Source organism: Mauremys mutica, chromosome 11, assembly GCF_020497125.1.
Source record: "Mauremys mutica isolate MM-2020 ecotype Southern chromosome 11, ASM2049712v1, whole genome shotgun sequence".
In the NCBI taxonomy this organism is placed as follows: Eukaryota; Metazoa; Chordata; order Testudines; family Geoemydidae; genus Mauremys; species Mauremys mutica.
This window is the reverse complement of record NC_059082.1, coordinates 52543364-52568826: the sequence shown is the minus strand read 5'-3', so window position 1 is coordinate 52568826 and position 25463 is coordinate 52543364. Positions and strand designations below refer to the sequence as shown.

The following is a 25463-nucleotide window of genomic DNA, read 5'->3' as shown; positions in this document are numbered from 1 at the left end:
AGCTGGAAGATCAGATGCTCATTGGAGCCCCACTGCTGAGCCAGGCATCTCAGGAGAGCAGAGTGGCTCTATTTCAGCCCTTGCTAACCCGCTGTGGGACGCCTTCCTTTCCCTTCTGCTGCCACAAGCTAACCAGCCTGTCCCAGGTGTCCTGCCAAGGGATGGGGAGAACTGGCTCGGTGGCCTTTCTGCTTTGTTAGGGACGGCTCAAAAAGGCCTGACAAGGGAGGTTGTGGAGATTGGTTCCATATAAGAAATTCCAGTTTTCTCGGAAGACTGTTGAAAACCCTGAAGGGGGAGGGGAGATAGCTACTCAACTCAAATGTCTGGAGCAGCTGGGAGGAAAGCACTTTGTGTGAAAGATCCAGCCATCCCATCTGAAGAGCTCCCATCATGCCCCAGGAGAGCGGGGACTCAGCTTTCTGGGTTTGAGCTGTACACCCTGTAATGGCAGCATACCTGCTCCTTTAACACCCACACTCAGGCCTTCTGCACCCATCAAAGTGCTCAGGCCCCAGTGAAATTTCCATTGCTGGCCCCCTACAAGAGAGGCAGTGGAATGCCTTGCTAACTAAGGGGTACAGTTGGTGTGAACATCTGCAGGAGCCTCATGACGTCAGCCAGACAGCGTCCAGCCCAGACAGCACCAAGGCCAGCACGCAGATGCACAGCTCTGTCAGGTCACACTACTGCAGCATGAGGCCCTGCTTCAGCAAGCGACGCCGCTGGTAACAAAATACCCCTTTGTGATTCCCTGGTTCGGCATGCGGGCAGCTGAAAGGCACTCCTTGTAACTCCATCTGCAGGGACCTGGGGGAGGGAAGCTGGCACAGTAATTAACAGCCCCTCTGCTGCATCTGGCACACTCAAGAAAGTAGGTCACTGCGTACTTTTCCATTTGTACAAAACGACGAGATACAGACCCATAAAGCATTTAAAAAAAAAACCAGACAACTCCTCCGGCTCTGATTATCTGCTGCATATGCCCTGAAAAATCCTCTGGTTGGAGCAGGCAGCCTATGTTGAGACAGGCCAGCAGGCTGCCCAGGCGCTGCCCTGCAATCCCACTAAGTGGTCAAGTACTCTTACACGCTCTTTCCTAGCATCTCAGTGATTGGGATAGTGGGCGACAAGTGCCAGCTCCTCTCCGAAGGGCCACTGACAGAGATCCAACCATTGCTTGGCTGTAAGAACCTCATGCAAGACATGGGAGGTGGCCCATGGCTAATGGATTAGCAGTAGGCAAGGGAGACTCACTGCTAGGTCACCAGTTCAAATCTGCACCAGGTCATTAATCACAAAAACCCCTTGCCTTCCAGTGGCTGACCCGTGAAACGCATCTGGTGGCTCTCAGTCCTGTTCTCAGCATATAGGAACGTGCCTCACAAACCTGCCCCTTCCTGGCAGTGTCAGAGAGGCCTTTGAGACTGCTTGGCTCCCATCCACTAGTGCTGGTCCCTTATTCGATATGTTTTGGTCTGGCGAGCTCACCTGAATGGCAGCACAGCTGGGACACAGCCCTCTTCCCTCCGTCCTGGCTCTCCAGCGGCACAATGCCCAACACACCTGAAAGACAACACAGGTCACGAGCTGCCCACCAGTCCATCATGGCCGCCCCTTGCTGAACACCATCCTGCTTGCCAGGAGTGCCACATGCCACACACGCCTAGCATCCAAAAGCAAGCCAGGGCGGAGAGTGGACATGCCTCTGACACCAGCTCAGCTGGGAGCTCCCATCTCCTGCAGGTGTTGGGTTCCATCCCCGCAGCATGTTTACAGGGAGACTCGGGTTGTGAAACAAACAATGTATCACATAGTCACAGATGACACCCCAAGGGCTGAGGGCAAGCATGTGTGAGCTCCCCCCAGCCATTGCTGGAGAGTGCCTGGACTAGTCATTAGCAGAGCACACCACCAAGGGAGTTTGCTGACTTCGTATCGGCCTGGTCTGAAGCACAGAGCGCTATTGGGGGAGATAAGGGTCACCAGTGTTCACACAGCACACTCCAGTTATGGTCCATTATTGGTGAGTAATAACTGAGATCACAGTCACCCCCTGTTCACTTCGACACCTCAGAGGATCCTGGGAACCAAGCAAAGCCAGGCCAGTACCCAAATGGGGCAGCCGCCAACCACAGACGTGGGGGACATGGTACCATCATGCTTGTACCATGGTACCAGCTGGGGGACGTGGTACCACCATACTTCCCGGAGACATTGTGCCGAACCAATGCCCCACAGGGCATACGGGGCGCTATACTGATAGAGCCATCTTTCCCACGAGGCAGGGGCCCTGAACACCGAGGTTTGTTATATTCGTGTCTTTAAGGAAGATAAGTAATCACATGATCTTGTTGTAACCCAGCCTCCCTGCCTCTGCTTTCACCCATTGTGCCCCCCTACTGTTGGTTGTTCTAACTCACTACATCCGGTTATTAGTCTGGAGCAGGGGTCCCCGCCATGGCGCCCGCGGGGGCATCTAAGTGCACCCGCATACTGGCGGGGGGACAAGCATCCGCTGAAATTTGGCAGCATTTCAGCGGCGACGCCTCTAGATGACGCTGCTGGCCACCAACAACCAACATCACCCAGAGGCATCGCCGCCGAAATTCAGCAACATTTTGGCAGCGACGCCTCTGGATAACGTCACTTGTTGGCAGCATTTCGGCAGATGATCGTCCCCTGCCATGGTCCTCCGTGGCTCGTTGTCTGGCACCTGCCAGACGTAAAAGGTTGGGGACCACTGGTCTGGAGCCTCTAGAGGGTTAAGAGACTCAGGTTCTAGTCCCTGCATGTCACTGCCCCTCTGTGCCTCAGTTTCCCCACCTATCCAATGGAGATAACATTTCCCTTCTCTATGTCTTGTCTAAATAGAAAGTAAACTCTTCAGGGGAGGGCCTGGCTGTGTTTGCACAGCACTTAGCACAACGGGGCCTCAATGACTATAGGGTTAGTGGGCACATTATCCGTGTTCCACACAGATCCGAGTCACCCTTCACTGCCAAGGCTCCACTCCAGCCCACCCAGCTCCTTACCTGCTGAATCAGCATTAAACGCTATCCAGTGGCAGCTGGATTTGATGTGGTTCCCACAGGAGGTGGTGGAGCCGGCTCGGACATCCCTGATCCAGGCCTGGAATCCAGAGGAGAAATCTGTATTAGGAGAGGCCTGCCCTGAGTGGGCTGGGGAGAAGGAAGAGGAGAGAAGCAGCCATGGAGCCAGATCTCCCATGCATCCAAGGGAGAAACACAGCCCTTCATCTGCCCAGAATCACACAGCTGTGCCCCCATCTCCCTAAGCCATTGCTTGCCCCAGGGGGTTACTCGCAGCATCCCTCTCCCTTGCTCTATTTCTAGCAGTGCTGGGCTCCCTCTGGGACTGCAGGCTACTTCTGTGGAGCAGCTACTCGCCCTGCCCAGCCACGCCGGCCAGCCCCAGGGGGCTCCCAGCAGGCTTGCCTGGGCACACCCCGGGGCACAGACAAGGCAGGCAGTTCAGAGCATGGGGATTCTCAGACTGTCACTGAGGGTGCAGATGGCAAACAGCCCCCGCACCCGAACAAGGCTTCCCCCATCAGGGCGAGGAGAGATCGGTGGGGTTCCCCATTCCCCAATACTCCACAGCTCACTCCCTATCTCCCCTCCACCCCTGACCCCACAAGCCCAGAGTTACAGACAGGTCATTCCAGGGCTGGCTCTCAAGGAATCCCGTCCAGTGGTTATTTGCCACTCCCAGACCCTTCCTCTCTCGCTCAGATCGGGAAGCACCCGCCTGGCAAGCCAGCCCTGCTCTGGGCCTGCCTGCACTAAGTTACCCCAGAGGCTGTCAGTCCTCAAATCCTGCCCTGATGGCTCATGCAGAACAGCCCCTATCCAGGGCTCTAGGAGCAGAAACACAATCACATCATCTGGCCAGGAATGAGCATCTCCTCCTCCCTCCACACCCCCATGGTAGGAGTCTCACAGCGCACCCTGATGGGCCCCCACCCAGGCATTATCTGACAAGTGAGAGCATGTGGTGTGTAGACACATCTGAGTTCACAGCCAAGGATGCCTCACTGAGAACTCCCTGCTACCGGCCAGGGGACAGCAAACTTCAACTAACCACACCAGTCCTGGCATCACGAGAGTTGCTCCCCAGCAGTCAGGGCCCGCTGAAGACTTGCAGCTTTGTACGGGCAAATCTAAAACCTGACATGTCACCTGGTAAGTGACTGCACCTGGGCTCTGGGATCAGCATTGCCAAGGGCTCTGCCTACATTGCAAACAAGAGGTGTGACCTTAGCTCAGGTTAGCTTACCTGGCTTACAACAGCAGCAAGGACACAGTCCCGTGGCTTTTAATTGGGTTAAGCGCCGGAGTTAAAAACCTGTAAGGGAGGCTGAGGTGGAATTCAAGCATTAAGAACACACCTTTTATTTGCAGCACAGACATACCCTATGAAACGTGCTCTGCACTCGCTGCACTTCCTGGCTGGCCTGAAAGCACGGCCCACAGCAGGAATCTAACTTCAGTACGGCCCAGGACTGGGTCACTGGGACAAGGTCTTTTTGACGTGTGTGTCCGTGCTCATCGCTCCTAGCTGGAACAGTCTGAAGAAACCGGGAGCCAAAGCAGCTTCCTTGGAGCTGACCCTCATTACCAGGCAATGAGCAAAGTCCTGCAAACAAGAGAGAGTCACTCTCTCTCCATTGCTTCCTCTAGTCTAGAAAGACTCAGTCTTCTTGGAGCTGAGCACTCGCCTCTGAGCCCCAAGCCTGGCTGAATCACGGTAGCACTGGGCAGCATCTGCACCCATGCTCCGAACAATCCTCTTCGCCCCACAGCCTCCACACACCCCCATGCGAAGCCACCCCCAGCAGCACCTCAGTCCACACCCAGCCTCTTCAAAGGTCAGCTTCAAGGCCCAGACTCTCTTGGTCCTTGCCCTGATTTTCAAGCACACGCCTGAGAAAATTTTAGCAGAAATTGTGAAGAGTTTTCACCATCTACAAGAGCACCATGAAAGACTCAGCTTTCTCTGGGGCAGGAGGCCTTGGCAGAGACAAGCATGGAGAGGGTTAGTGCGACCAGCAAGTTACACGGTGAGCATTGAGCAGGGACACTGACGGGTGAGAAAGTCAGAATGGTGCTGCCCCTATCTTCCTCTTTAATTGCCAGGATGTAGCCCCTTTCCGAGAGCTGCAGATTAACAGCTAATACTGTGCAAGAAACGGGGCCTAGAGTAGCTCCATGCGTAGCACGACTTTGTTTTCGAGCACTAGCCATTGGAGGCAGCTGCCACCCACTAACCCCGGGCAGAACCAAACAGGGACAGAGAGGGACAATGGGAACCGGAAAGCCCTGCTGTAAGTCTGTTCTCTGTTGAGATAAGTTCCTGTCTGCATCCTGTAAACTTGCCCATGGCCCATACCGGTATTGCCCTGGCCTCTTCTTTTGTCATTCAGTGTTGAACGCATTCTAAGACAATATGCATTTCCTCACCTTTTGGGGGCGAAGCCAGACTTTAAGGCACCTGCTCCCCTACATGGTGTTAACTTCGCTTGTGCCAATCAGAAACGAACACAAACAGGTTTTGGGCCCCGTCCCCTATGACACTTCTATGATGTCATAGTGGGTACTTTATGGCCTGCCTGCCATGTGCAGGCAGGGAGAGGAGAAAGAAAACGAATCCTGTGTATACCCGTGTATTCTGTGTATACCCGTGTATCCTGTGTATACCCGTGTATCCTGTGTATACCTGTAACCGAGCCTGATCATCTCGAAGCCTCTCTCTCAGCTCACGTGTTTCAAATAGAGCTTCTACGTTTGCCGGTCGTTATGCGTTGGTTTGTATTTGTAAGTATCAGTTATTACTAAATGCTGCATCTTTGTTTATAAATATTGTTAGTAGATATTTTAGTCATTGTGTGTTTTAAGTTTCATTAACTCTATTAGCTAATCATACGCTGCTCCCTTACCCCTTGTAATTATCCCCAATAAAACTTTTAAATTGATTAAGTTTAGTGTGTGTGTGTGTGTCTGCAGTTTGCATCGTGACCCACACTCTCCTTGCATCCCTTACCAATATAGTCTGTTGCCACGTGCAGCCTGGTAAATAACAGGCCTGCATTTTTCTTTTGCCCCTGCGAGTCCGTGGCAATCTACATGGCGTCACGAACAGGATGCAAGGAAGTTGGGCCATGCCCATGGCACGCTGCAGACCGCGCAGATAATGAAACTGAACAGTTCCAACATTTGCAGTTTCACCTTTTTACTAGCCAAAATTCGACTAATCCAAAAATAGAATGGATCTGTTCCCTTGGCTCGGGCAAAACTCTAAAAGGCTATACTGTGCCATTAACCCTGGCAGATACGGGGTGCCTCCTCCGGTGCCACCCGAGCTTTAGGTGTCAGCCAGCCGATTGTTCTCTACAGCCTCAGTGCACGGAGACTGTGGAAAACCTCGGTGCTGCAGATCCCTCTCAGCTTTGGAGAGAATGTAGCCGCATTGTTAGAAAATCCGGAGGTACCGTTTCCAAATTGATTCCCCCACCTCGGGTAATGCCTGCTGATCCGGCACACAAATTATTATGCCAGATGATAAAAGAATTAGATTTAATTAAGAAAACCAAAAAATTGCGACCCGATGAATATAAATCTGAGGATGTTTCCACCGTCCTGTTTAGCATGCTATGCAAGGCCCTTGATCTGTGCTCTGTCCTCCACGGGGGCACTATGTTTGCAGCTAAACAGGCAGCCCCAGGCTCACCTAAAGATGATAATGAGGAAAAGACAGAAAAGGTAGAGCCCATCACTAACTCTCTCCCCTCAAGTCCCTCTCAAAAAATCTTGCCACCCCCATACGAAGCTCCTAAAACTCCTCTGTATCCAGCTCTGCCAACAGCCCCAGAATTTACTGAATCTGAAACTGTAGCAGAAGCTTTGCCTATTGTGATAACTAAAACTAAAATGGATGCACAAACAGGCAACACCACGCAGGTTACTGAACTGCGAACTCGTACTAAAGCCGAACTTAAAGAGTTTTTAAAGGAAACGCAACGAAAAACCGATGAGGCCCCTATGGTTTGGATCGGACGGCTAGCCTTAGAACACGGAGCCGAACTGGTGGACCGTGAGGAAGCTGGCATCTTAGCTAAAACGGCCAATTGGGCACGAGGCTTCCCGGGTCATGCTTTATTAAATAATCGCATTTGGCCACTTACTACCCCGGCAGCTGCCATTTTAGCAATGCAAGGCAGTTTTAAAGGCTTGTATATCCCCCCGGGAGCCTTAGTCACTCCACATGATTTAATATGGGCAATCGCAGGAGCTTCCATAGCCCTGTGGGATCCACTACAAAACCCACTTAATTTAACTGTTCAACAGCAATTGGTGGCCACACCCTTTATATATGTTACTGATCCCACCCAAATTCCTGTCTCAGCAGAGGCAGTTGATTTAGCATTAGAAGCTGCCCCTGGAGCTGACACCGGTGCCATGCTGCACTTGCATGCAGCTGTTCGCAGATCCATCCTAACGTTATTTGAAGTAGTTAGTAAAATTAAGTTGTCACAGCCACCCCTGCCTGTTGTCCTCCCAGTTGAGTCGCCACCAAAAGACCCTCCAAAGAGTCAGTTTAATCCCCAAAAACATTCTGAGCGAACTAAAGCTGAACGGGCACGATTTGGCTTCCTTCTTAACAAAGGAATCCCCAAAGAAGCCCTGCGTAAAATGTCATGCCAAGAGCAGCAAAATATAGCCGAACAGCTAGGCTGGAAAAGTTGGGAGGACTATGTTAGATCAAAAAACGAATAGGGGCCGGATGCTGCCCGGCCCAAATTAAAGACCCCACCGATGAACGCCCATACGCCACCCTGTCAGTTAACGGTGACACTCCCACCTCCTTTTTATTAGACACTGGAGCTCAAGTTAGCATTATTGAGCCCAACGTTCCCCACTGTCCTACTGGCTCCTTTATGTTTGTTCAAGGCCTCAATGCAGTACAAGAAAAACCCGTGGTTTGGGTTAAAATTGCCCATGGAAAATACATAAGAAAAATAAAAGCCTTGTTAGGATCAAAAAATCTGCTAGGTGTTTCAGATATTAAAAAATTTAAACTGCATAATCAAATTCTGCAAGCCCTCCCTATAACTGTAGGCAATCACTCCCCCTATACCCCCGAAGTAGTTAACTCCCAGCCATGGAAATTTTCCCCTATCCCCACAAAATCTGAAGGGCTTCCCCTTATTGAAGCCTTGCTCACTCAGCTTCTAAAAGAGAAAAAGATAGAAAGGGTTACTGCATCCACCTTTCTATCCGCGGGTTGGGGTATTCCCAAGCCCGGCGATCCCTCTAAATATCGCCTTGTCATTGATTATAGACAAGCTAACAGCCGTGTAAAGCCTATTGCATTTTCCAGCTCTGTCACCATTCCAGAAATACAGCGACAACTTAGCAATGCAAGTAATCAGTGGGCATGTACTCTTGATTTAAAAGATATGTTTTACCAAATCCCACTCCAGGACACACAAGGAATCTTAAATTTTGCTTTTAAGGGCGTCCAATATAAATGGAAAGTCTGCCCACAGGGGTTCTGTAATTCACCTGCACTTGCATCGTCCCATCTCAATATCACATTACAAAAGGTAAAACCCCTACAGGATGTGTCTGTGTTAGCCTATGTAGATGACATTGTCATTTGTGGGCCCAATCCACAAGCAGTTCAAAGTACCACCCAAATGGTGATAGACGCATTAGAAGCAGATGGGTGGCAAATTAACAAAACAAAGAGCCACCTGCAGGCCAGCCAGCAATTCTCATTCTTGGGACTCCATTTCACTCCCACCACTCACACACAAGCCCCAGCCAGCGTATTAGACCCTTGGACAGAGGCCCCTCCAAAAAATAAACGAGAGCTTCAGCAGCTACTAGGTCTCCTTAATTATCACCGCCAATATATTCCGGCACCATTAATTTCTAACCTAGAAATCCTACAAAGCTCTCTCTCTTCTAAACGCTCCCGAGAAGTGTGGAATGCATCAGCACAAAAAAGCTTAGAGCAGCTAGCTGGCTGGTTCGCCTCTAATCCCGCCCTCGCCCGTTTTAATCCCCAAGAACCCCTCAACATTGATTTGTTTATCACAAAACACCATGTAGGGTTCACTGTATTGCAACATGGTAATGCCATTTACAATTGGGCCCATCGCCTGTCTGGACCCCAGTATAACTATGGTCTGGTGGGGAAAATGCTACTGGCTGCGTCCAGTGCTCGTCACTGGTCCCAAGTCCCTATCCCAGGTACCCTGTCTGGACCACATGTCCATTTAATCCCGTGGCTTACAAGTAACCCGAGTTTCATGGCACTACTCGCACCTGGCAGCTTCTATGTTTCCAGGTTGAGGTAGCTTGGCAGGCATGGACCCTAACTCCCAGCAATAACATCTTAGCCCCCCCATCTCACCAGCCGTTATGCATTGAAGTAAAATATGATCCCTGGGTTGTGTCTGACGGGGGCACCTCACCATCCCCTAGGGCGGGAGTTCTTTGTTCCACATGTAATCACTTTAATGTGCAGTTACTGCCCCCCTCCTGCTCCGCACAAGAATGCGAAGTGCAGGGCGTTCTTTTAGCTGCCCAGCATGTTGCTAATGCCCACTCTGCCAACAAGCAAGTTGTTTTAGGTATCGATTCTCAATTTTGTTTAGATATTTTAATTGAGCAAGCCTCTCCCTCAGCTTTTGTTAAAATGTGGGACCAAATTTTTACCCTAATTCGTAAATTCTCTCACCCTTGGTTCGTTACGCACTGTCCCTCTCATCGACCAGACTCTAACCCCCTGCATTCCAGTCTTGATCAAAGAATGAGAGAGGTCTCCCAAGTTCATATGGCAAATCCTGCCCCACAGGCCGACCCGCTGCTGCGCTGGCTCCACGAAGAATGGGGACACTTACCACCCACAAAATTGTACGGCCTGTTATCTGGCTTCTCTAAAGCCTGACGTTAGCCGCAGTCAGTGCGAGCTCATTGTTCAATCCTGCTTGCAGTGTGTGCAGGTAAAAACAATGAATCGTCCCCGATATGAGCGCTCTGCATACGCTGCAGAACACTTTGCCCCAGGTAGTACATGGCAAATTGACTTAATAGGACCCCTGCCAGGTGCTCGTCGTTTTCCAAAAGCCTTAGTTACTGTCGATCTGGGGTCTCGACAAACTTTTTGTGTCCCTCTTACTAAAACCAATGCCACTTCTGTCGCTGTGGCTCTTAAGCAAACAGCAGCTGCCTGGGGCACTCCCACTGAAGTCCAAGCAGATGGGGGGCCACCCTTTACCAGCAAAAGCATTGAACAGCTCATTTTTGGATGGGGGGCTTCCCTTCATATCCATACTAAGTATCATCCTCAAAGCAATGGTGTGGTGGAGCGAAAAATCGCAGTCCTTAAGACTATGTTGCGAACAGCAAACCCCAACCCTGATTTTAAAAACTGGAGTTCATTTTTACCCCAGGTACTTATCGCACTCAACCAGAGTTACTCTCGCTGGCCTCACATTTCACCTACACCTAAGCCGCCTTGGTCCCCCGTGTTTAAGATTGGCCAACTGGTTTGGCTTACAGAACCCCAAGCCTCTGGCCATCGAGAACCTATAAAAGCCACCATTCTCCAGGCCGGCAAGTACCCTAACACCTACTTAGTGGCTACAAGTACCCCTGGTAACAAGCTAGTTCATCATAACTGGCTCAGCAAATGTAGTTCTTAATAAACTAACTAACGCCCCTAAGCAGGGCTCGTATTATTTTGTTTTACAGGTTATACTGCTCTCCCTCACAACATCTTTGCCCACGGAGCCCTTAGGAGAGGGTGGACTACAAACTTGGTTCGCCGCCTACTGGGTACAGGAGGTCAGCGGAAACCAGTCCCTGTCAGCGCTGAGTCCAGAAGATTGTCTTGTTTGCTCCACTCAGTTCTCACCTAAATATCCATTACCCTTTCAATTTGTACCAATAGTTTATAATTTTTCTTCATTTAATATATCTAGTGTAAATTGTTCTTCCCCCTATGTGCAGTGGGCTGCTTCTAGTGTTTGGAATAATTGTTCCTCACAATTTAATTCTTATGTGTTTCCAGTTCTTAATGCTTCAGGTCGAAGTGATCATAGCTTTCCTTTAATTGAAAGTATTAGAGTTCCAGCATCTCATTGTTGGGTTTTTGTTGGTAATAGTTTAACCCCAGCCCCTACTTGGGTTGGTACTTATTCTAATTGTTCTATGTGGAGTTTCTCTTATGCTGATACCTCCCTAACTAAACCCACTCTTAATTCTACCTACCCCCCTCCCATTAATTGTTCTAATCGTTTTAATTATAATATTTTATTTGGAACCTTCTATACCTCCATAACACATACGTATCTGTTTCATGCCCAGCATATGCATCATGCTGAGGCTGCATGTATCAATCGTGCATCCAGCTTTTATTCTGTAACCAATAATGGGTGGAGCCATACCACAGTTTCTTCCTTAAGACCCGGTCATTTTTGGATTTGCGGTAATGTTGCATTTGCTGTGCTTCCTCCCAATCCCCGGGGTATATGCACCATTGGCACCCTGTATCTACAGGGCGGAGGTATATATACCTTGCCATCTAGCCACCGACACCATCGTAGTACCCACTCCTTTTGGACTCGTTTGCAAACAGCAGCTTCCTCCCTCGCCTCCTCTATTGTTAGTTTTAACCCTGTTGGTTATATGATGTTACGTGATCAAGTGCTGTTTCAATCCCTTGCTATTGAAATGCTTGCTAATACCACGGGCAAGGGCCTCTCCTTAATTAATCAGCAGTTAAATTCCCTTGTTCAGTATAGTATTCAAAATAGATTAATGATTCAATATTTGTTACAATCTTCCTCATTTTGTACTAAATTTGCTGAAGTATATCCTGACTTTGCTGATAAATGTTGCGTTTCTTTGCCTTCTATTTCTCCTAATTTGTCCTCAATTGTTAAAGACCTGCAAACGTTGAGCTCTACTGTCAGAGAGTCACGAGAGTCCTTCCAGTTTTGGTCATGGCTCGATTGGCTTGGCCTTGCGCCCTACAAATCCTATTTCCAATCCCTGTTTGTGTCCCTTCTGGTTGGGCTCGCTCTTCTCTGTCTCGGATGTGCCTTCATTAAAGCCTGCATTCACAAGTTTGTTGCCTCGGCCTATATCGCTTCCACCCCCGAAGCGCATCCCCTCGTAGGTGGGAATGAGGAGTCGGACTCGGAAGTTTAGGTTTTCGGCCAAACTATTTCGGCCAGGGCACGGGGGCATGTTGAGATAAGTTCCTGTCTGCATCCTGTAAACTTGCCCATGGCCCATACCGGTATTGCCCTGGCCTCTTCTTTTGTCATTCAGTGTTGAACGCATTCTAAGACAATATGCATTTCCTCACCTTTTGGGGGCGAAGCCAGACTTTAAGGCACCTGCTCCCCTACATGGTGTTAACTTCGCTTGTGCCAATCAGAAACGAACACAAACAGGTTTTGGGCCCCGTCCCCTATGACACTTCTATGATGTCATAGTGGGTACTTTATGGCCTGCCTGCCATGTGCAGGCAGGGAGAGGAGAAAGAAAACGAATCCTGTGTATACCCGTGTATTCTGTGTATACCCGTGTATCCTGTGTATACCCGTGTATCCTGTGTATACCTGTAACCGAGCCTGATCATCTCGAAGCCTCTCTCTCAGCTCACGTGTTTCAAATAGAGCTTCTACGTTTGCCGGTCGTTATGCGTTGGTTTGTATTTGTAAGTATCAGTTATTACTAAATGCTGCATCTTTGTTTATAAATATTGTTAGTAGATATTTTAGTCATTGTGTGTTTTAAGTTTCATTAACTCTATTAGCTAATCATACGCTGCTCCCTTACCCCTTGTAATTATCCCCAATAAAACTTTTAAATTGATTAAGTTTAGTGTGTGTGTGTGTGTCTGCAGTTTGCATCGTGACCCACACTCTCCTTGCATCCCTTACCAATATAGTCTGTTGCCACGTGCAGCCTGGTAAATAACAGGCCTGCATTTTTCTTTTGCCCCTGCGAGTCCGTGGCAATCTACATTCTCATGAACTACCAGGGCTACGAATCATCTGTCAAACACCATTGAAAAGATGTGATCTCTAATGGTACGCAGCCTTGATTTGTAGCCCTGGCAGGTCAACTTTCACTGGACCCTTGGACTAGCAGTGCTTTCGTGGCACTGGTCCAAGGCCTAATATAGCAGGTCTGGAACTATGGCTCAATGTAATTTCTAGTCCTTGAACTCCCAAACTCTTAACAGTTCGAGGCAGCTCGATCAATTCAGACTCTAAGGTACTGGTTTAAAACCCTTTGGAGTTTTGTGCTCAGCAACAAAATATTGTTGTGCTGGTTTTGAACTGACGTCGGTAGATTGCGTCTGTTCAGCACAATTCCTGTCTGAGATAGGTCGGAGGAAAGGGACTTAATTGAGATCATCCTAAAACACTTAGCAGTTATTTTTGTTGCCGGACACTAACTTGGTAGAGCACTTCCACGTCCTGTTTAGCTGGAAATTAATGCTCCAGATGAGGCAAACACACATGCTTAAGTAGCCATCAGGATGAGAAGCTGAAAACTACCACTATTCTAAGGGCTAGAGTAGAGGTTACTAACAGTTTATGATGGCCCATGCAAAGGATTTCTACCCACTCAGCGGCTACTGGCAGCTTCATAACTTGGCTTGTGCATGCCCAGAGTTACTGAGACAATAGCCTTGGCGAGCTACAAGGTTTGCTTTTCTCTCTGATTGATCCACAACTGCCATCATTTTAGACCGCTGTCGCCCCCACCCATTTTACAGACAATTTGTTAACACAGCCCTGCAATCTAGGAGTTCGACAAAATATAAGCAGCAAATATATGTGGTAGAACTTGGAACAGAGCCCAGAATTCTGACTCCCAGTCACCCACGCTAATGACTGTTCCTACAGTCGCTGGAGCTACTAGGGAAACATGAGAACTATGCACAGAAATCAATGTCAACTTTTTACTTTGCAAATCCCTAAACTTGAGTGGCAAAGATGGTCACTGCCACTGACAGGCCTGGTGCTCATGCAACACTAGGCTCTGGAGAAGGTTCACAGTCAAAAGTCATCTTAAAATATTTCTAGTCATATTAGATTTTGTCAATCTCTTTTCATTCAAACCAAGAGGTTTTAGTTTGGGCCCTAGTTACATTCCTGCAGTTAGAGCTAGCGCTCCGGAGTGCTAGATTAGGAGGCTGCTGGCTAGCAGGGGAAGGGGAACAGATACTGAGGGAAGGAAGGAATTTAACACATAAAGGCACTTGCCAGATCTGCATCATGCTGTCCTAGGGACAGGCTGGCAATTTTAGTCATCTGCACTTAAACGGCCAGCTATATTTAAATGCTAATCCTCACCTTTGAGTGACAAGATGAAAAAATGCTCCTACCTGGGATCTGATCCCGTTTTGGCTAAGAGACACAAAGGTTATGACTTGGGAATATTATTCTCAACATGAAAAATATTGGAGCTGGAAAAGGGACTGAACAGTGAGGTACCAATATTTGCAGGACGACAATGATTTAGATTAGCCAGGACTAGAGGAGATTAAGAGACACCCAAGTGAATAAATTACACAAGTTATAACATTCAAAAACCAGTTGGAGAACACTTCACTCTCCTTCGTCACTCGATTATAGACCTAAAAGTCGCAATATTACAACAAAAAAAACTTCAAAAACAGACTCCAACAAGAGACTGCTGAATTGGAATTAATTTGCAAATTGGACACCATTAAATTAGGCTTGAATAAAGACTGGGAGTGGATGGGTCATTACAGAAAATAAAACAATTTCCCCATGTGTATTCCCCCCCCCCCCCTTACGGTTCCTCACACCTTCTTGTCAACTGCTGGAAATGGGCCATTCCGATTACCACTACAAAACATTTTTTTCTCTCTTGCTAGTAATAGCTCATCTTAACTGATCACTCTTGTTAGAGTGTGTTAGAGTGGGCAACACCCATTGTTTCATGTTCTGTGTATATTTATCTTCCTACTGTATTTTCCACCGCATGCATCCAATGAAGTGGGTTTTAGCCCACGAAAGCTTACGCTCAAATAAATGCGTTAGTCTCTAAGGTGCCACAAGGACTCCTGTTCTTTTTACAACAGCAGAAGAAACCCATTGTTAACATGCTTCACTGCATTCTAAACTGTAACTACCCCCCAGTCTGTACCTGACACTTTGATAGAGACATCATAGATCAATACAGACAGAGACAAAAGTGCCCATCCCTCTTAATGCCAAAGGAAAAGTTGGATTTATGTTGGAAATCAAAGGAAGCCCTTACAGTTTGTGGTGAGTCCAATTCCCTATAGACAGGTGGCATGTCTCCTAGCCACCTCCCCAGATGGAACCAGTTGCCTCCTTACCGGCAGTCTCAGCAGAGATGTCAAGGACTAAATGGGCCATGGAGATCAATAGACCCCCCCCCCCCCGCCCTCTAGATGGTCTCTATAAAAGGCAGTGCAAGAAGCTGCCCTGGCTCTACCTATGTGGTGGAGAAAAAGCCTTGGCCCCCAGGGTTAAGCTGGCACCTTTCAGCAGGAAAACAAGAGGTGGCTTTGAGGTTTGTTTAGGCAGAAGAGATAGCTTAGTGGAGTAAGCATCAGATTTAGATTTCCCGGAAGCATGTTCAAATCCTGCAGAGGCCTGCACAAATGGCTGTGCTGGATTCCACAGTTTGTTGCGTCTTGTGAATGAGACCATAACTGCCCCACCTTACATGAAAGGGACCCCCCACTTAAAAAAGTCACTTGGGCCTACAGTGTATTTAGCCTGCTACTGTTAAAAGGAACACACGAAGTTACTGTAGCAGTTTAGAGAAGAGGTTCCCCCCCCTCCACTATTTTTCCTGTGTCTAGTCAGCTTTCTTATTTCCCCTCTATAGCCAGTTTCACCTCCTGAGGGCTTGTCACACAGCAAAATCATAAATAGGAAAGCCTTTGCAAAGCCACAAAAACTGCTAAGAGGATTCAGGCCGGTGAAGGCCCTGGAACGACTTTTAGCTCATTTTGGAAAAGGCCTCAAACAGATTACATTGACAGTGACTTGAAAAATATATTTATTTCTCAGCACTTCTATGAGTAGCAGTTCACCCTGGAGTCCTTGTCCAAACTTTCTAGACTCCTAACTGGCATTCAGCTTGCTGCCTGCAAATTCACCACTGACCTTTACCCCAGAGGTGTCTGCATTTCAGTTAAGTGGCACAGAGTTTGCTAAATCTGGGGGGATGGAAGGTGAAGCAAGTGAGTCCTATTCAGTGTTGCCCTGGCATGCTTAGCTCCAGCTTGCCCGGCACAAAGCAGACCATAGCAGAGGCATAACCCCCCCCATCCACACAGCCTACACTGAGGGCTGCCCTGACCCCTGCAGCTACCAGATAGGGGGTGTACACACCCTCCTCTCTGCCTCAGCCAGCACCAGGACAGAGATGAACTGGGCTCATTGTTTTCTCTGATGAGCAGTTTGCTGAGGTGCAGCCTCCCATTCTGACTTTGGATAGGAAGCTCTAGTAGCATAAACTCTACTGATGGGGAACTAAATCAGCACAGATCATACTGTGACTCAGGGAGCTCTTGCGACCAACTGGCCAAGGGCACAGGGGTGCATAAGAGTCTGGTCTCTCTGTAATAGTTTGCCAAAGGCTGTCATGCGAAGTCTTTGAATATTAGGTGCCCACTGTGCAGTATACATGTACAGACTGGGCCAAATGCTAACCAAGTGACTGCAAAGTCTCCCAGGGAGATCCTAGACAGGAAAACACAAGCAGCTGCGGCTATCCAATTGGCAAGTGAAGCCGATGGATTTTTGGACTATAACTGTACAGTAATCCTGCATCTTTCCACTATGGAGGCAAGAAGACACCGTGACTTGTTCCACAAACAGAAGATCCCAGCCAAGCCTGGCTGTAATATGCTGGAAGGATTTTGCTCTCTAACACAACCATGCCTTGGGAGTTAAGTTTAGGCTCTAGTATGCAAGTTATGATTTTATTTTATATGTAACCCTTGGTTGCCAATATTTCTGCTTGTTGTCACTTGAATCTCTGTCTTTGTTAAGTAAACTTATACCTGCTCCCTAAGTGCCGTGGTGTAAGAGGAGCAGTGTTTGATGGTATCGCTCAAAGCTGGGGTGTACCGCTCCTTTAAGAACAGAGGACCTGAGAACTCAGTGTCCAGTGGACAGGGACGGGAGAACTCCAGGGAGGTGTTTGGAGGGCATGGGGAATGGCAGTGCTTGTGTTGCCAGAGGTTGATAGCGTTGGGAAGCTGACCCTGGCAGGCATAGACAAGACTTCCTCATGCCCATGGTAGCGAGGTGCTTCTCAAACCTGTGTAGTATAACACACCTCACAGGAGGTGTAAGCAGCCACTATCCAATAGCAGGTAGTCACTGAGGCTACCCCAGAAGGCCTCCAGGGGGCAGTTGTGGAATCCTAGGCCAGGCTAGTCCATGTCACTTCTCTTAGAGCAGGGATCTCAAACTCAAATCACCACGAGGGCCACATGAGGACTAGTACATTGGATCGAGGGCCGCATATCTGAACCCTTTTCATACAACGATACAAAAATATAGTAAAAAATGAAAACAATGAAGAGTAATATAGTATGCCAGGGGTAGGCAACCTGCGACACGCGAGCTGATTTTCAGTGGCACTCACACTGCCCGGGGCCTGGACACCAGTCTGGGGGCTCTGCATTTTAATTTAATTTTAAATGAAGCTTCTTAAACATTTTAAAAACCTTATTTACTTTACATACAGTAGTTTAGTTATATATTATAGATTTATTGAAAGAGACCTTCTAAAAACGTTACAATGTATTAGTGACACGCGAAGCCTTAAATCAGAGTGAATAAATGAAGACTCGGCACAGCACTTCTGAAAGGTTGCAGATCCCCGTAGTATGCTATTAAAAGTCAATGTATTAACTGTTTTTAAAAACCGTAATGCAAAGACATTTATATTTTATTAAAACCCACCTGTAACTATTCCTTATGTTGTCAGTAACACTGAGGATGATCTACACTAACAGTCTATCACCACAGCTGTAATGGCAGGAACTTTTTGAAGTAACTATTCATACAAAATAGGTTGCCACTTTTAACAAACATTCTTCCCAACTACTCACAGCAAAGAATCATACATGTTGAACTTCAGACCTCAGACTGCTCGTCTAGTCCATGAGGCCCCGCCCCTGCCCTGCCTCTTCCCACTCATTCCCCATCCTCTGCATGTACTTAGCACTTGCTCATCTGTAGATCCTGAGTGGCATACAAAGGTAAAGGCACTCAATAGCTCAGATGGCAGAATTAAAGGATCTGAAAGCGTTTTCTGAGAGATATTGTGGTCTATTAAACAGCACATGGGTTGAGGAGATTAGACGTGTCTATCTGTCCCCCCACTGCCCATCCTAGGGCCCTGGCCCTTTGGTAAGGAAGGCTTAACTAGCAGTGGGTGGCATTTCCAGGACCACCTATTTTACTGTGCAGCCCGAGTATCATTTCCCCAGACAATGTCTCACTGCTGCATGCTGGCAGACATCTGCACCTCATTCACGCCAAGGGGAAGGCTTCCTTGCAGCAGACAACAGCTCCGCCAAACATGGATGCAGTCCCCCAGCACATGAGGGATCTCGAAGGAGCTACCACAGCCTGGCCAGGCTGACACAGACACTCATCTCTCCCCACTTCTCCGAGGCCAGTTAGCTACAGTAGCTGCCTGGTTCCCAGACCTCAAGCTCTCATTCATGAGACAGAATGCAAGCCTCGCTCTCAGGTGCCTTCCAAACAGCGAGGCAGACACCGAGGGGGAGCAACTTTTGTCCCCCAGAACGTGAACAGGGCAGAGGCTGAATGGTGCAGGGCTGGAAACCAGGGATCGCTGCAGTGCCTTTGCTTCTCCGTCACCCATTCAAAGCCGAGGCCAGGACAGTGGTGGCGCCGTCATTACTCCCTGAAGGCAGAGGCGATGCATGTTGCTGATCTCCTTCCAGGTCCCAGAGGATGAGCAGCCTCAAACGCTCATCAGAAACCAGCCCCTCCCAGTCATTACGGAGCCCGGGACAAGATGTTAGGCTCTGCCCCCATCTCTCTTGGCACCCCAGTCAAACCCGGTCTCACCTCACAGGAGTGGCAGGGGAAGTGCTGGAGTAGGAGCTGCCCCATCTCTGCTCCAGGGTGGGAGGGGGATGCTGGGTGATGTCAAGGAAAGCAACAAGACATGCTGGGAGCGAGAGACACAGAGCACAGCTGGTGCTGCAGGCCTGAGTCTCCCTGACACCCCCATGGGTGTTGTCAAGTTGCTGCCCAGGAGCCCTGGAGCTTGGACAACGTTCCCAGCAAGCCCTTCTGACTGGCAGCCTTCGTTCCTTCATGGGCAGGTTCAGCGGAGAAGCCGACAAGTGGCCTATGGAGCCCCACCTGCCCCGACTCCTGGATCTGGCTCCTCTGGGTGGGAGTGGGGGGAGCAAACACTGCCGCTCCCCATGCTGCTGCCCTGCTCTGCAGGCAGAGGAGTTTGTTCTCCACAGCTGTCAGCCCAACACTTCCACAAAGCATGGGATTCAATTCTAAACTGAGCCAGGGGCATTCTGTGAGAAGCTGGACCTTGCTGGCTACCAATATCTGTAACTAGCCCAGCTGAAACCTGGGCCTGCTGTCAGTGCAGCTCCCACAGCCTTCAGCGTGAGCGGCGACATCCATAATGCCTGCCAGTCAGAGTGTATTTTTATACTCACTGCTGTTTCGCAGGCAGCTCAGCTCCTGTTAGGCCTTTGAAATTTAGCAGTTTGTTAATCTGAATATGGAGAATCAACCCTTTGAAGAAAGCTTAAGCCACAGCCAGTCAAGATTCCAGTCACTCGACAGAAGCATCAATGGGCCGGGTGGGTTCTTGGCTCTGCACACCTGACTGGGGGTCTGAAGCACAAAGCCAAGAACCTATTGGGAGGTGCAGGGAGCTGCTGTAACTAGGCCATTGCTTCCGGTTTTACCTGCAGAATTAATTTGACCTGCACTCAAGAACTGCTGGCAGACAGCCGCTCATTGCACAGGCCCTGGGTTATGAGACCCTGGGTCTGCAGTTAAAAATATGGAAGGAGAAAAAAAAAGTCTCCATGTTAAGGAATCAGAATTTGGGTCATACACACCAGATCTCATGGACAGCAGTCAGCACCAAGCACTGTCCAGACTGTGCTCTGTAGAGGGGCAGCAAAGTCGAGTGGTCTCACTCGCAGCTGCAAGCCAGTAACAAACCCTAACCCTGGTCTGGCCGCACCTTGCCACATGGCCTCAGGGAAGAGATCTCACCTGTGCCTGCTAAAAGAGGAGAGCTGCAGGCACAATACTCCAGGCTCATTATCGCTGCACTGCTGCAGCCTCACCTCCCCTGCCTCCCACTGACTTTTCCTCCTGAATTGCTTGGACTTGAATCTCCAGTGCCAGGCAGCCCTGTAGCCTCCCTCAGAGAGCCAAGTGCCATCACCCTGCAGCCTGGCCACCCACCATGGCACCAGCCTCACCCCCTAACACCTGCCTTCCCTTTCTTTCCTGGGTGTTCTTGAAAGGTATTGGTGGAATTCCTCCTTGGCTTTTATCAGCAAGGCCTGAGCTGCCTTGCCTTCAGACCTGCTCTGTCTGATCTAGGAGGAGATTCAGGTTTCACACTGGCAACAGATTTGAGGTCTGCACTTCAGTACTACTTGACCACAGTGCTCCTGCACCAGGGAAGAAGAGGGGCCATAATTCAAGGCAATGTATTTACCACAGGAAAGGGCAGAATGCACCGTACCCCTGATTGGCTGGGTAACCAAAACAACTACACCCCCTGAAATTAGACTGGTAGCCAAAAAACTCAATAGCCTCTCCACCTGCAGTTACCCAACTCACCCACCTCTTCCCTGCCTGGATATTGCGCATGCCTCTTTTCTCAGACAAACTCCACAATCCCAGTTAGTTCTGCCATCCTCCTCCCACACCACCCCAGTGTCTCCTCCCTCACTTTGCTAGCTTCCCTTTACTCAAGGGGGGCTTTGCAACAAGTCCCTAGTCCCCTGCCCTTCATTTATTCATCCCTGACCCATAAAGGCCACCGAACCCAGAAGGGCTAATCTAGAGTCCTTATGGCTCTCATAACAGGGTGTCAAAAAACCTCCCAAGCCCTGAAACAGCAGGTCAGGATGGGGTCACTAGAGTAGCATGAGGCAATACTTCCTCCCTTGGTCCTGTCCCCTAGTCCTAGCCATCTGCTGGTCTGAATACAAACAGACAAGGTTTGGTCTCCCAGTGGATGATCCAACAGAGGGCACCCCAGGGCATTTCCTACTCCTGTTCCTTTTCCAATTTCTTCTCCAGCTGTTCCTTCTCTTTTCTGGCTCCCTCCTGTTCCAGTTCCCTCCCTTCCCCCAGGATCGGCCCTGTGCTCCTGAACAGAGTTTGCAGAAGAGATGTGATCTTGGTCAGTTTTACGCTGCCACTGGGAAACACTGTGTGCCGGAGACAGGCAGCAAGACAAGGAGCTGTGCCCTGAGCCTAGACCGGTATAGCAGAGGGACTACAGGCCAGGACGGAGGTGCATCAGCAGGGCCAAGTGGTGTCCGGGGTGGAACAGCAGCTTTAGGTAGGTGAAGTTTGCACAACACTTGCCCACAAGATGACTGGCTCCAGCAGTTCTAATGGACATTAAATCAGCTGTTTGAGAGGGGGATAGTTAAATGTTTAAAGCTAAACTTTGCTGCCCAATAAACAAAAACCAGCCGCGCTTCTGTTTAGTGAGTCGGATACTCTAACAGTTTGCCAGTGTGCTCAGTGGTCTGCTGAACTGTGAGCACCTGGAAGCAGACACATTGTCCAATGTGACTGTAAAGTGCCATGTGCAATTATACTGCTCTAACACAACCACCCTGACAAGCTATATAGCACCTCTCATTTCTGAGCACTCAGCAATCCACAAAAATGCAGCCACCTCTGGGGGGGGCAGTGAACTGACCTGAAGCACACAACGGCTCTATACAAGACCTTCAGTTATCCTTGAGGAGAAACCAGAACAAAAATTCTGTTGCTGTTTTCACAGCAAGTTGGGGAAACTGTGTGTGGGAGGAAATCAAAGGAAACAGAAAACTGTACTGTCAAGGAGGGCTGCACATCTTGGAAACCAACCTAGGAGATACTCAGACTGGAGATGAGACAGTGGGAGCCACTGTACTCATCACTGAGAGATTATTTAGATGCCTCCATATGGACACTAGAACCTAACTTTAGGCACACACTCATTATGAAAATCTTAGCCAGGGATTCACCTGGGAGCTGGGGCAAATGGCCAGTGCAGCACTCCAAGATCCCCACCAACCAGCTGCTATAGAAGTGCAGGGCTGTGTATAGCGTGGCAGAGAGTCACAGAACTTTAGACTCTTAAAGGAGATCATTACTACACAGGCACAAAACATTTTCATCATTTTGAATGTAGTAATTCAGAGCTTCTCACACTTGTATGCACTGTGCACTATACAGCACTGCAGCGAGCTATCCACAAATCTGCACCCTCACTTCCTTATCTACAGAATCATGGGACTGCACAGTTCCACTCTGCACCACTCAGGGGCACAGAATTGACTTGGGCAGTCCCCTGGTATCACAGGAGCAGGTTCAATCTTCTGTTTATGTAAAGGAAGTAGTTGGGTATTAATATTTCTTTTGCCTTTAACAGCCACAAATTTACACTTTCAAGAGTGAGGAAATGTGAAAGATATGCTGAACATCCTTAACTCCCAATGGAGTTCCTGCATAGTGCAGTTACTAGTTAGGCTTATGCAGTGTGCCTCCAAATTAAGGGGCTGATCCTCTAGCCTTAGTTTGCATGAGATGGCTAACAGAAGCCAATGAGGCCACTCACCACATGTAAACAGGCTGCAGGATGAGGCCCTTGTTAGAGCACCTTCACTCTTCTGCTTCCTAATGCTTAAGTTTGCAGCCTATTGCATTCAGAGTGTTTGACACCCAAGATTCCCAGTTTGCACTGAGAGAAGTTCCCCATAGTGTTGCATTTGTGGATCGCTGTCATGCAGTGACCTCACCTCCTGCTCTAATTCACGGGTAGCATACATGCACACAGCCAGTCTCTGCCACATTAGCATAAAGGGCATGTTGAAACATTTTCATTTCCTAGCAGGTTAAGCTACAATTTGCTCTGTAGACAAAAGCTCTACAGCACAGGGAAGAGGTTACTCAACCCCTGAGAGGAAGAGAGGGCGGAAATGCTGAGAACATCTTGTGATACAAAAACCTAAACTGAAAACAGTTGCAAACAACACTTTGAGAAGTCCATTGGAACGGCACACTGTGGTAAACTTAGCATTTCAAAGCCACATGGCACCATAATATCTAGCAGAGCAGTGTCATGAGGAAAAAAGTTTCTGGGGAGAACACTTACAATAAGGCAGATAACCCTAGGCGAAAAATGCTAAGATCCAACACAGGAACACAACGGTATTTGTGTTTTACAGACAGGGTGCCAACCAGGCAGCCTAGATAGCAACAAAGTCACTAAAAAACTCATTTCAAGTCAGCTGGATCTTGTTTTCCAGTTATTGTTGGTATAAAAAAAAATCTAAAATCGGCATGTGTGTTCAGGGGCTGGCTGATGGGATGAGAGTTGTTCTCTGATTTCTGACAGTTAAAAAATAATGCAGAACAAAGCAGCCTGGAGATGGCCTGAGATCAAATAAAGCCCGGGAAACACGATGCCGTTCAGCGGTCTGGATGTGGGCAGCGGAAGCGCTGATAAGTCCAAACTGGAGGGCCCACATCTACTCACAGCCAGGACAGGCACCTGGAGATCACCATCCATCAGGGAAGAGCCCCCCACTCCAGGACCTAGGGACCAGACTTCCACCATCCTGCACCACACATGGCCATTCATGCCAGAGCAAGCTGGGGGCAGAGGGTTCTACTTCCACTGGACCCCAGTGCAGTAACTGGGAGTGATGGAGCAGACAGACTCAGACCCCAGAGCCCATCCCAACCACAGGCTGCCTAGGACCAGCTGTGATTGGGGAACCTCAGGAAGAGGCGTTGTCCCCTTCCCCGTCACCCCAGGCTGCATGGGCAGGGAGGGAGCTAGAGGGGAGGGAACAAGGCCCTTGGGGGGCCACCCAGCCAACCCTGCCCAGCATCATGGAATGTCAGAGCCCCTCAGACTGCACCCCCCAGCTCTGCCTGGCACCTGGGAGCACCAGGAAAGGGGCTCCAAGGGGAGAGCCACGTGCCCTCAGCCCCATACAGCCTGTGGGGGAGGGGATGGAAACTGACCACCACGGGGCAGGGCGGGGAAAGCGGAGGGTCAGGGAGCCTCGGGGCAGGGCTCCCCCAGAGCAGGGCAGGGCTCCCCCAGAGCAAGGCAGGGGAAGCGGGGGTAATCCTCAGGGATCCACAGAGGCGGGGGGCTCCTGGTATCCCGGAGGCGGGGCTGGGAGAGCAGGGACGGGGGTTCGGGGTCCCCAGGGGGGTTCCCAGGGACGAGGCTGGGAAAGCGCGGCTCCTCGGGGGCTCCCGGGGCGGGGCGGGGCGGATCGCACAGTGCGCGGCTGCAGGGGCGGCCCTGCCCCGGCCGGACTCACCTCCTTACGGGCCGGCTTGGCCACCGCGTGCCGGAACCGAGACGCCTTGAAGCGGTTCATGGTGCCGGCTCGGGGCTCCCAGCGTCTCTTCCTCCCGCGGGCTCCCGCTGCCACCGCCGCGCCCTCCCCTAGCCGGCAGTCCCGCCCCCGCACCAGCCCCCGCCCCTACTCCGCGTAGGCCACGCCCCTGTGCCACGCCACGCCCCTTCTTCCATCAGACCCCGCCCCTGCACGTGGCCACACCCCTTCTGTCCACGGGCTCCGCCCCATCCTGGCCCCGCCCCTATTTACCATAGGCCCCGCCCCTGGCTGTGGCACAGGTGGTTGAGTGATGCTCAGGACACATCCCCTGCCCTGCCCCTTGGTTGGGTGTGTCCCAGGGTGCCGCCTGCTAACCATGCCCAGTGCCACGCTACTAGCAGGGCCAGGAGTTTACCTGAGCAAGGGCAGCTCCCAGCATAGCTCCGCTCTGACCTGAGCTGCAGGAGGGGACGTGCCCTGCATGGGGTCTTGAGCCCATGACTGTAATGGGGCTGCTCCCAGTGCGGGCCCACAGGAGCAAGGCCTGAGTGCTGGTCACTGCATTGTCGAGGTTCCATGGTTTCCTTTCCCTGTCCCAGCCGGCAAGGGGCAATAGGGTAAGGTGCCACCAGCCTGGGCGTGGCCTGGTCAGCAGGGGTTCATTGTTTGCCCCTCAGGTCACTCCTGAGTTCCACTCCCTACATGACCAGACAACAGTAGACAAGGATTCCAGACTTCTGCCAACCAACACCAGACTGCTCATTAATAAAACC

The 25463-nt window shown here is 49.9% G+C and overlaps 1 protein-coding gene across 1 annotated transcript in view; it reads right to left on the bottom strand.

Annotated features, from left to right (window-relative positions):
* Positions 1-24805, bottom strand: part of CORO7 (coronin 7) — a 177109-nt gene extending 152304 nt beyond the window's left edge. The window contains exons 1-3 of the mRNA XM_044978862.1: positions 24670-24805; positions 3036-3132; positions 1492-1566 (exon numbers count right to left, since the gene is read on the bottom strand). Of these exons, the coding sequence (XP_044834797.1) occupies positions 1492-1566; positions 3036-3132; positions 24670-24729 (232 nt within the window). The 5' untranslated portion in view covers positions 24730-24805. The remainder of the gene's footprint in view (positions 1-1491; positions 1567-3035; positions 3133-24669) is intronic.
* Positions 24806-25463: the final 658 nt, after the last annotated feature.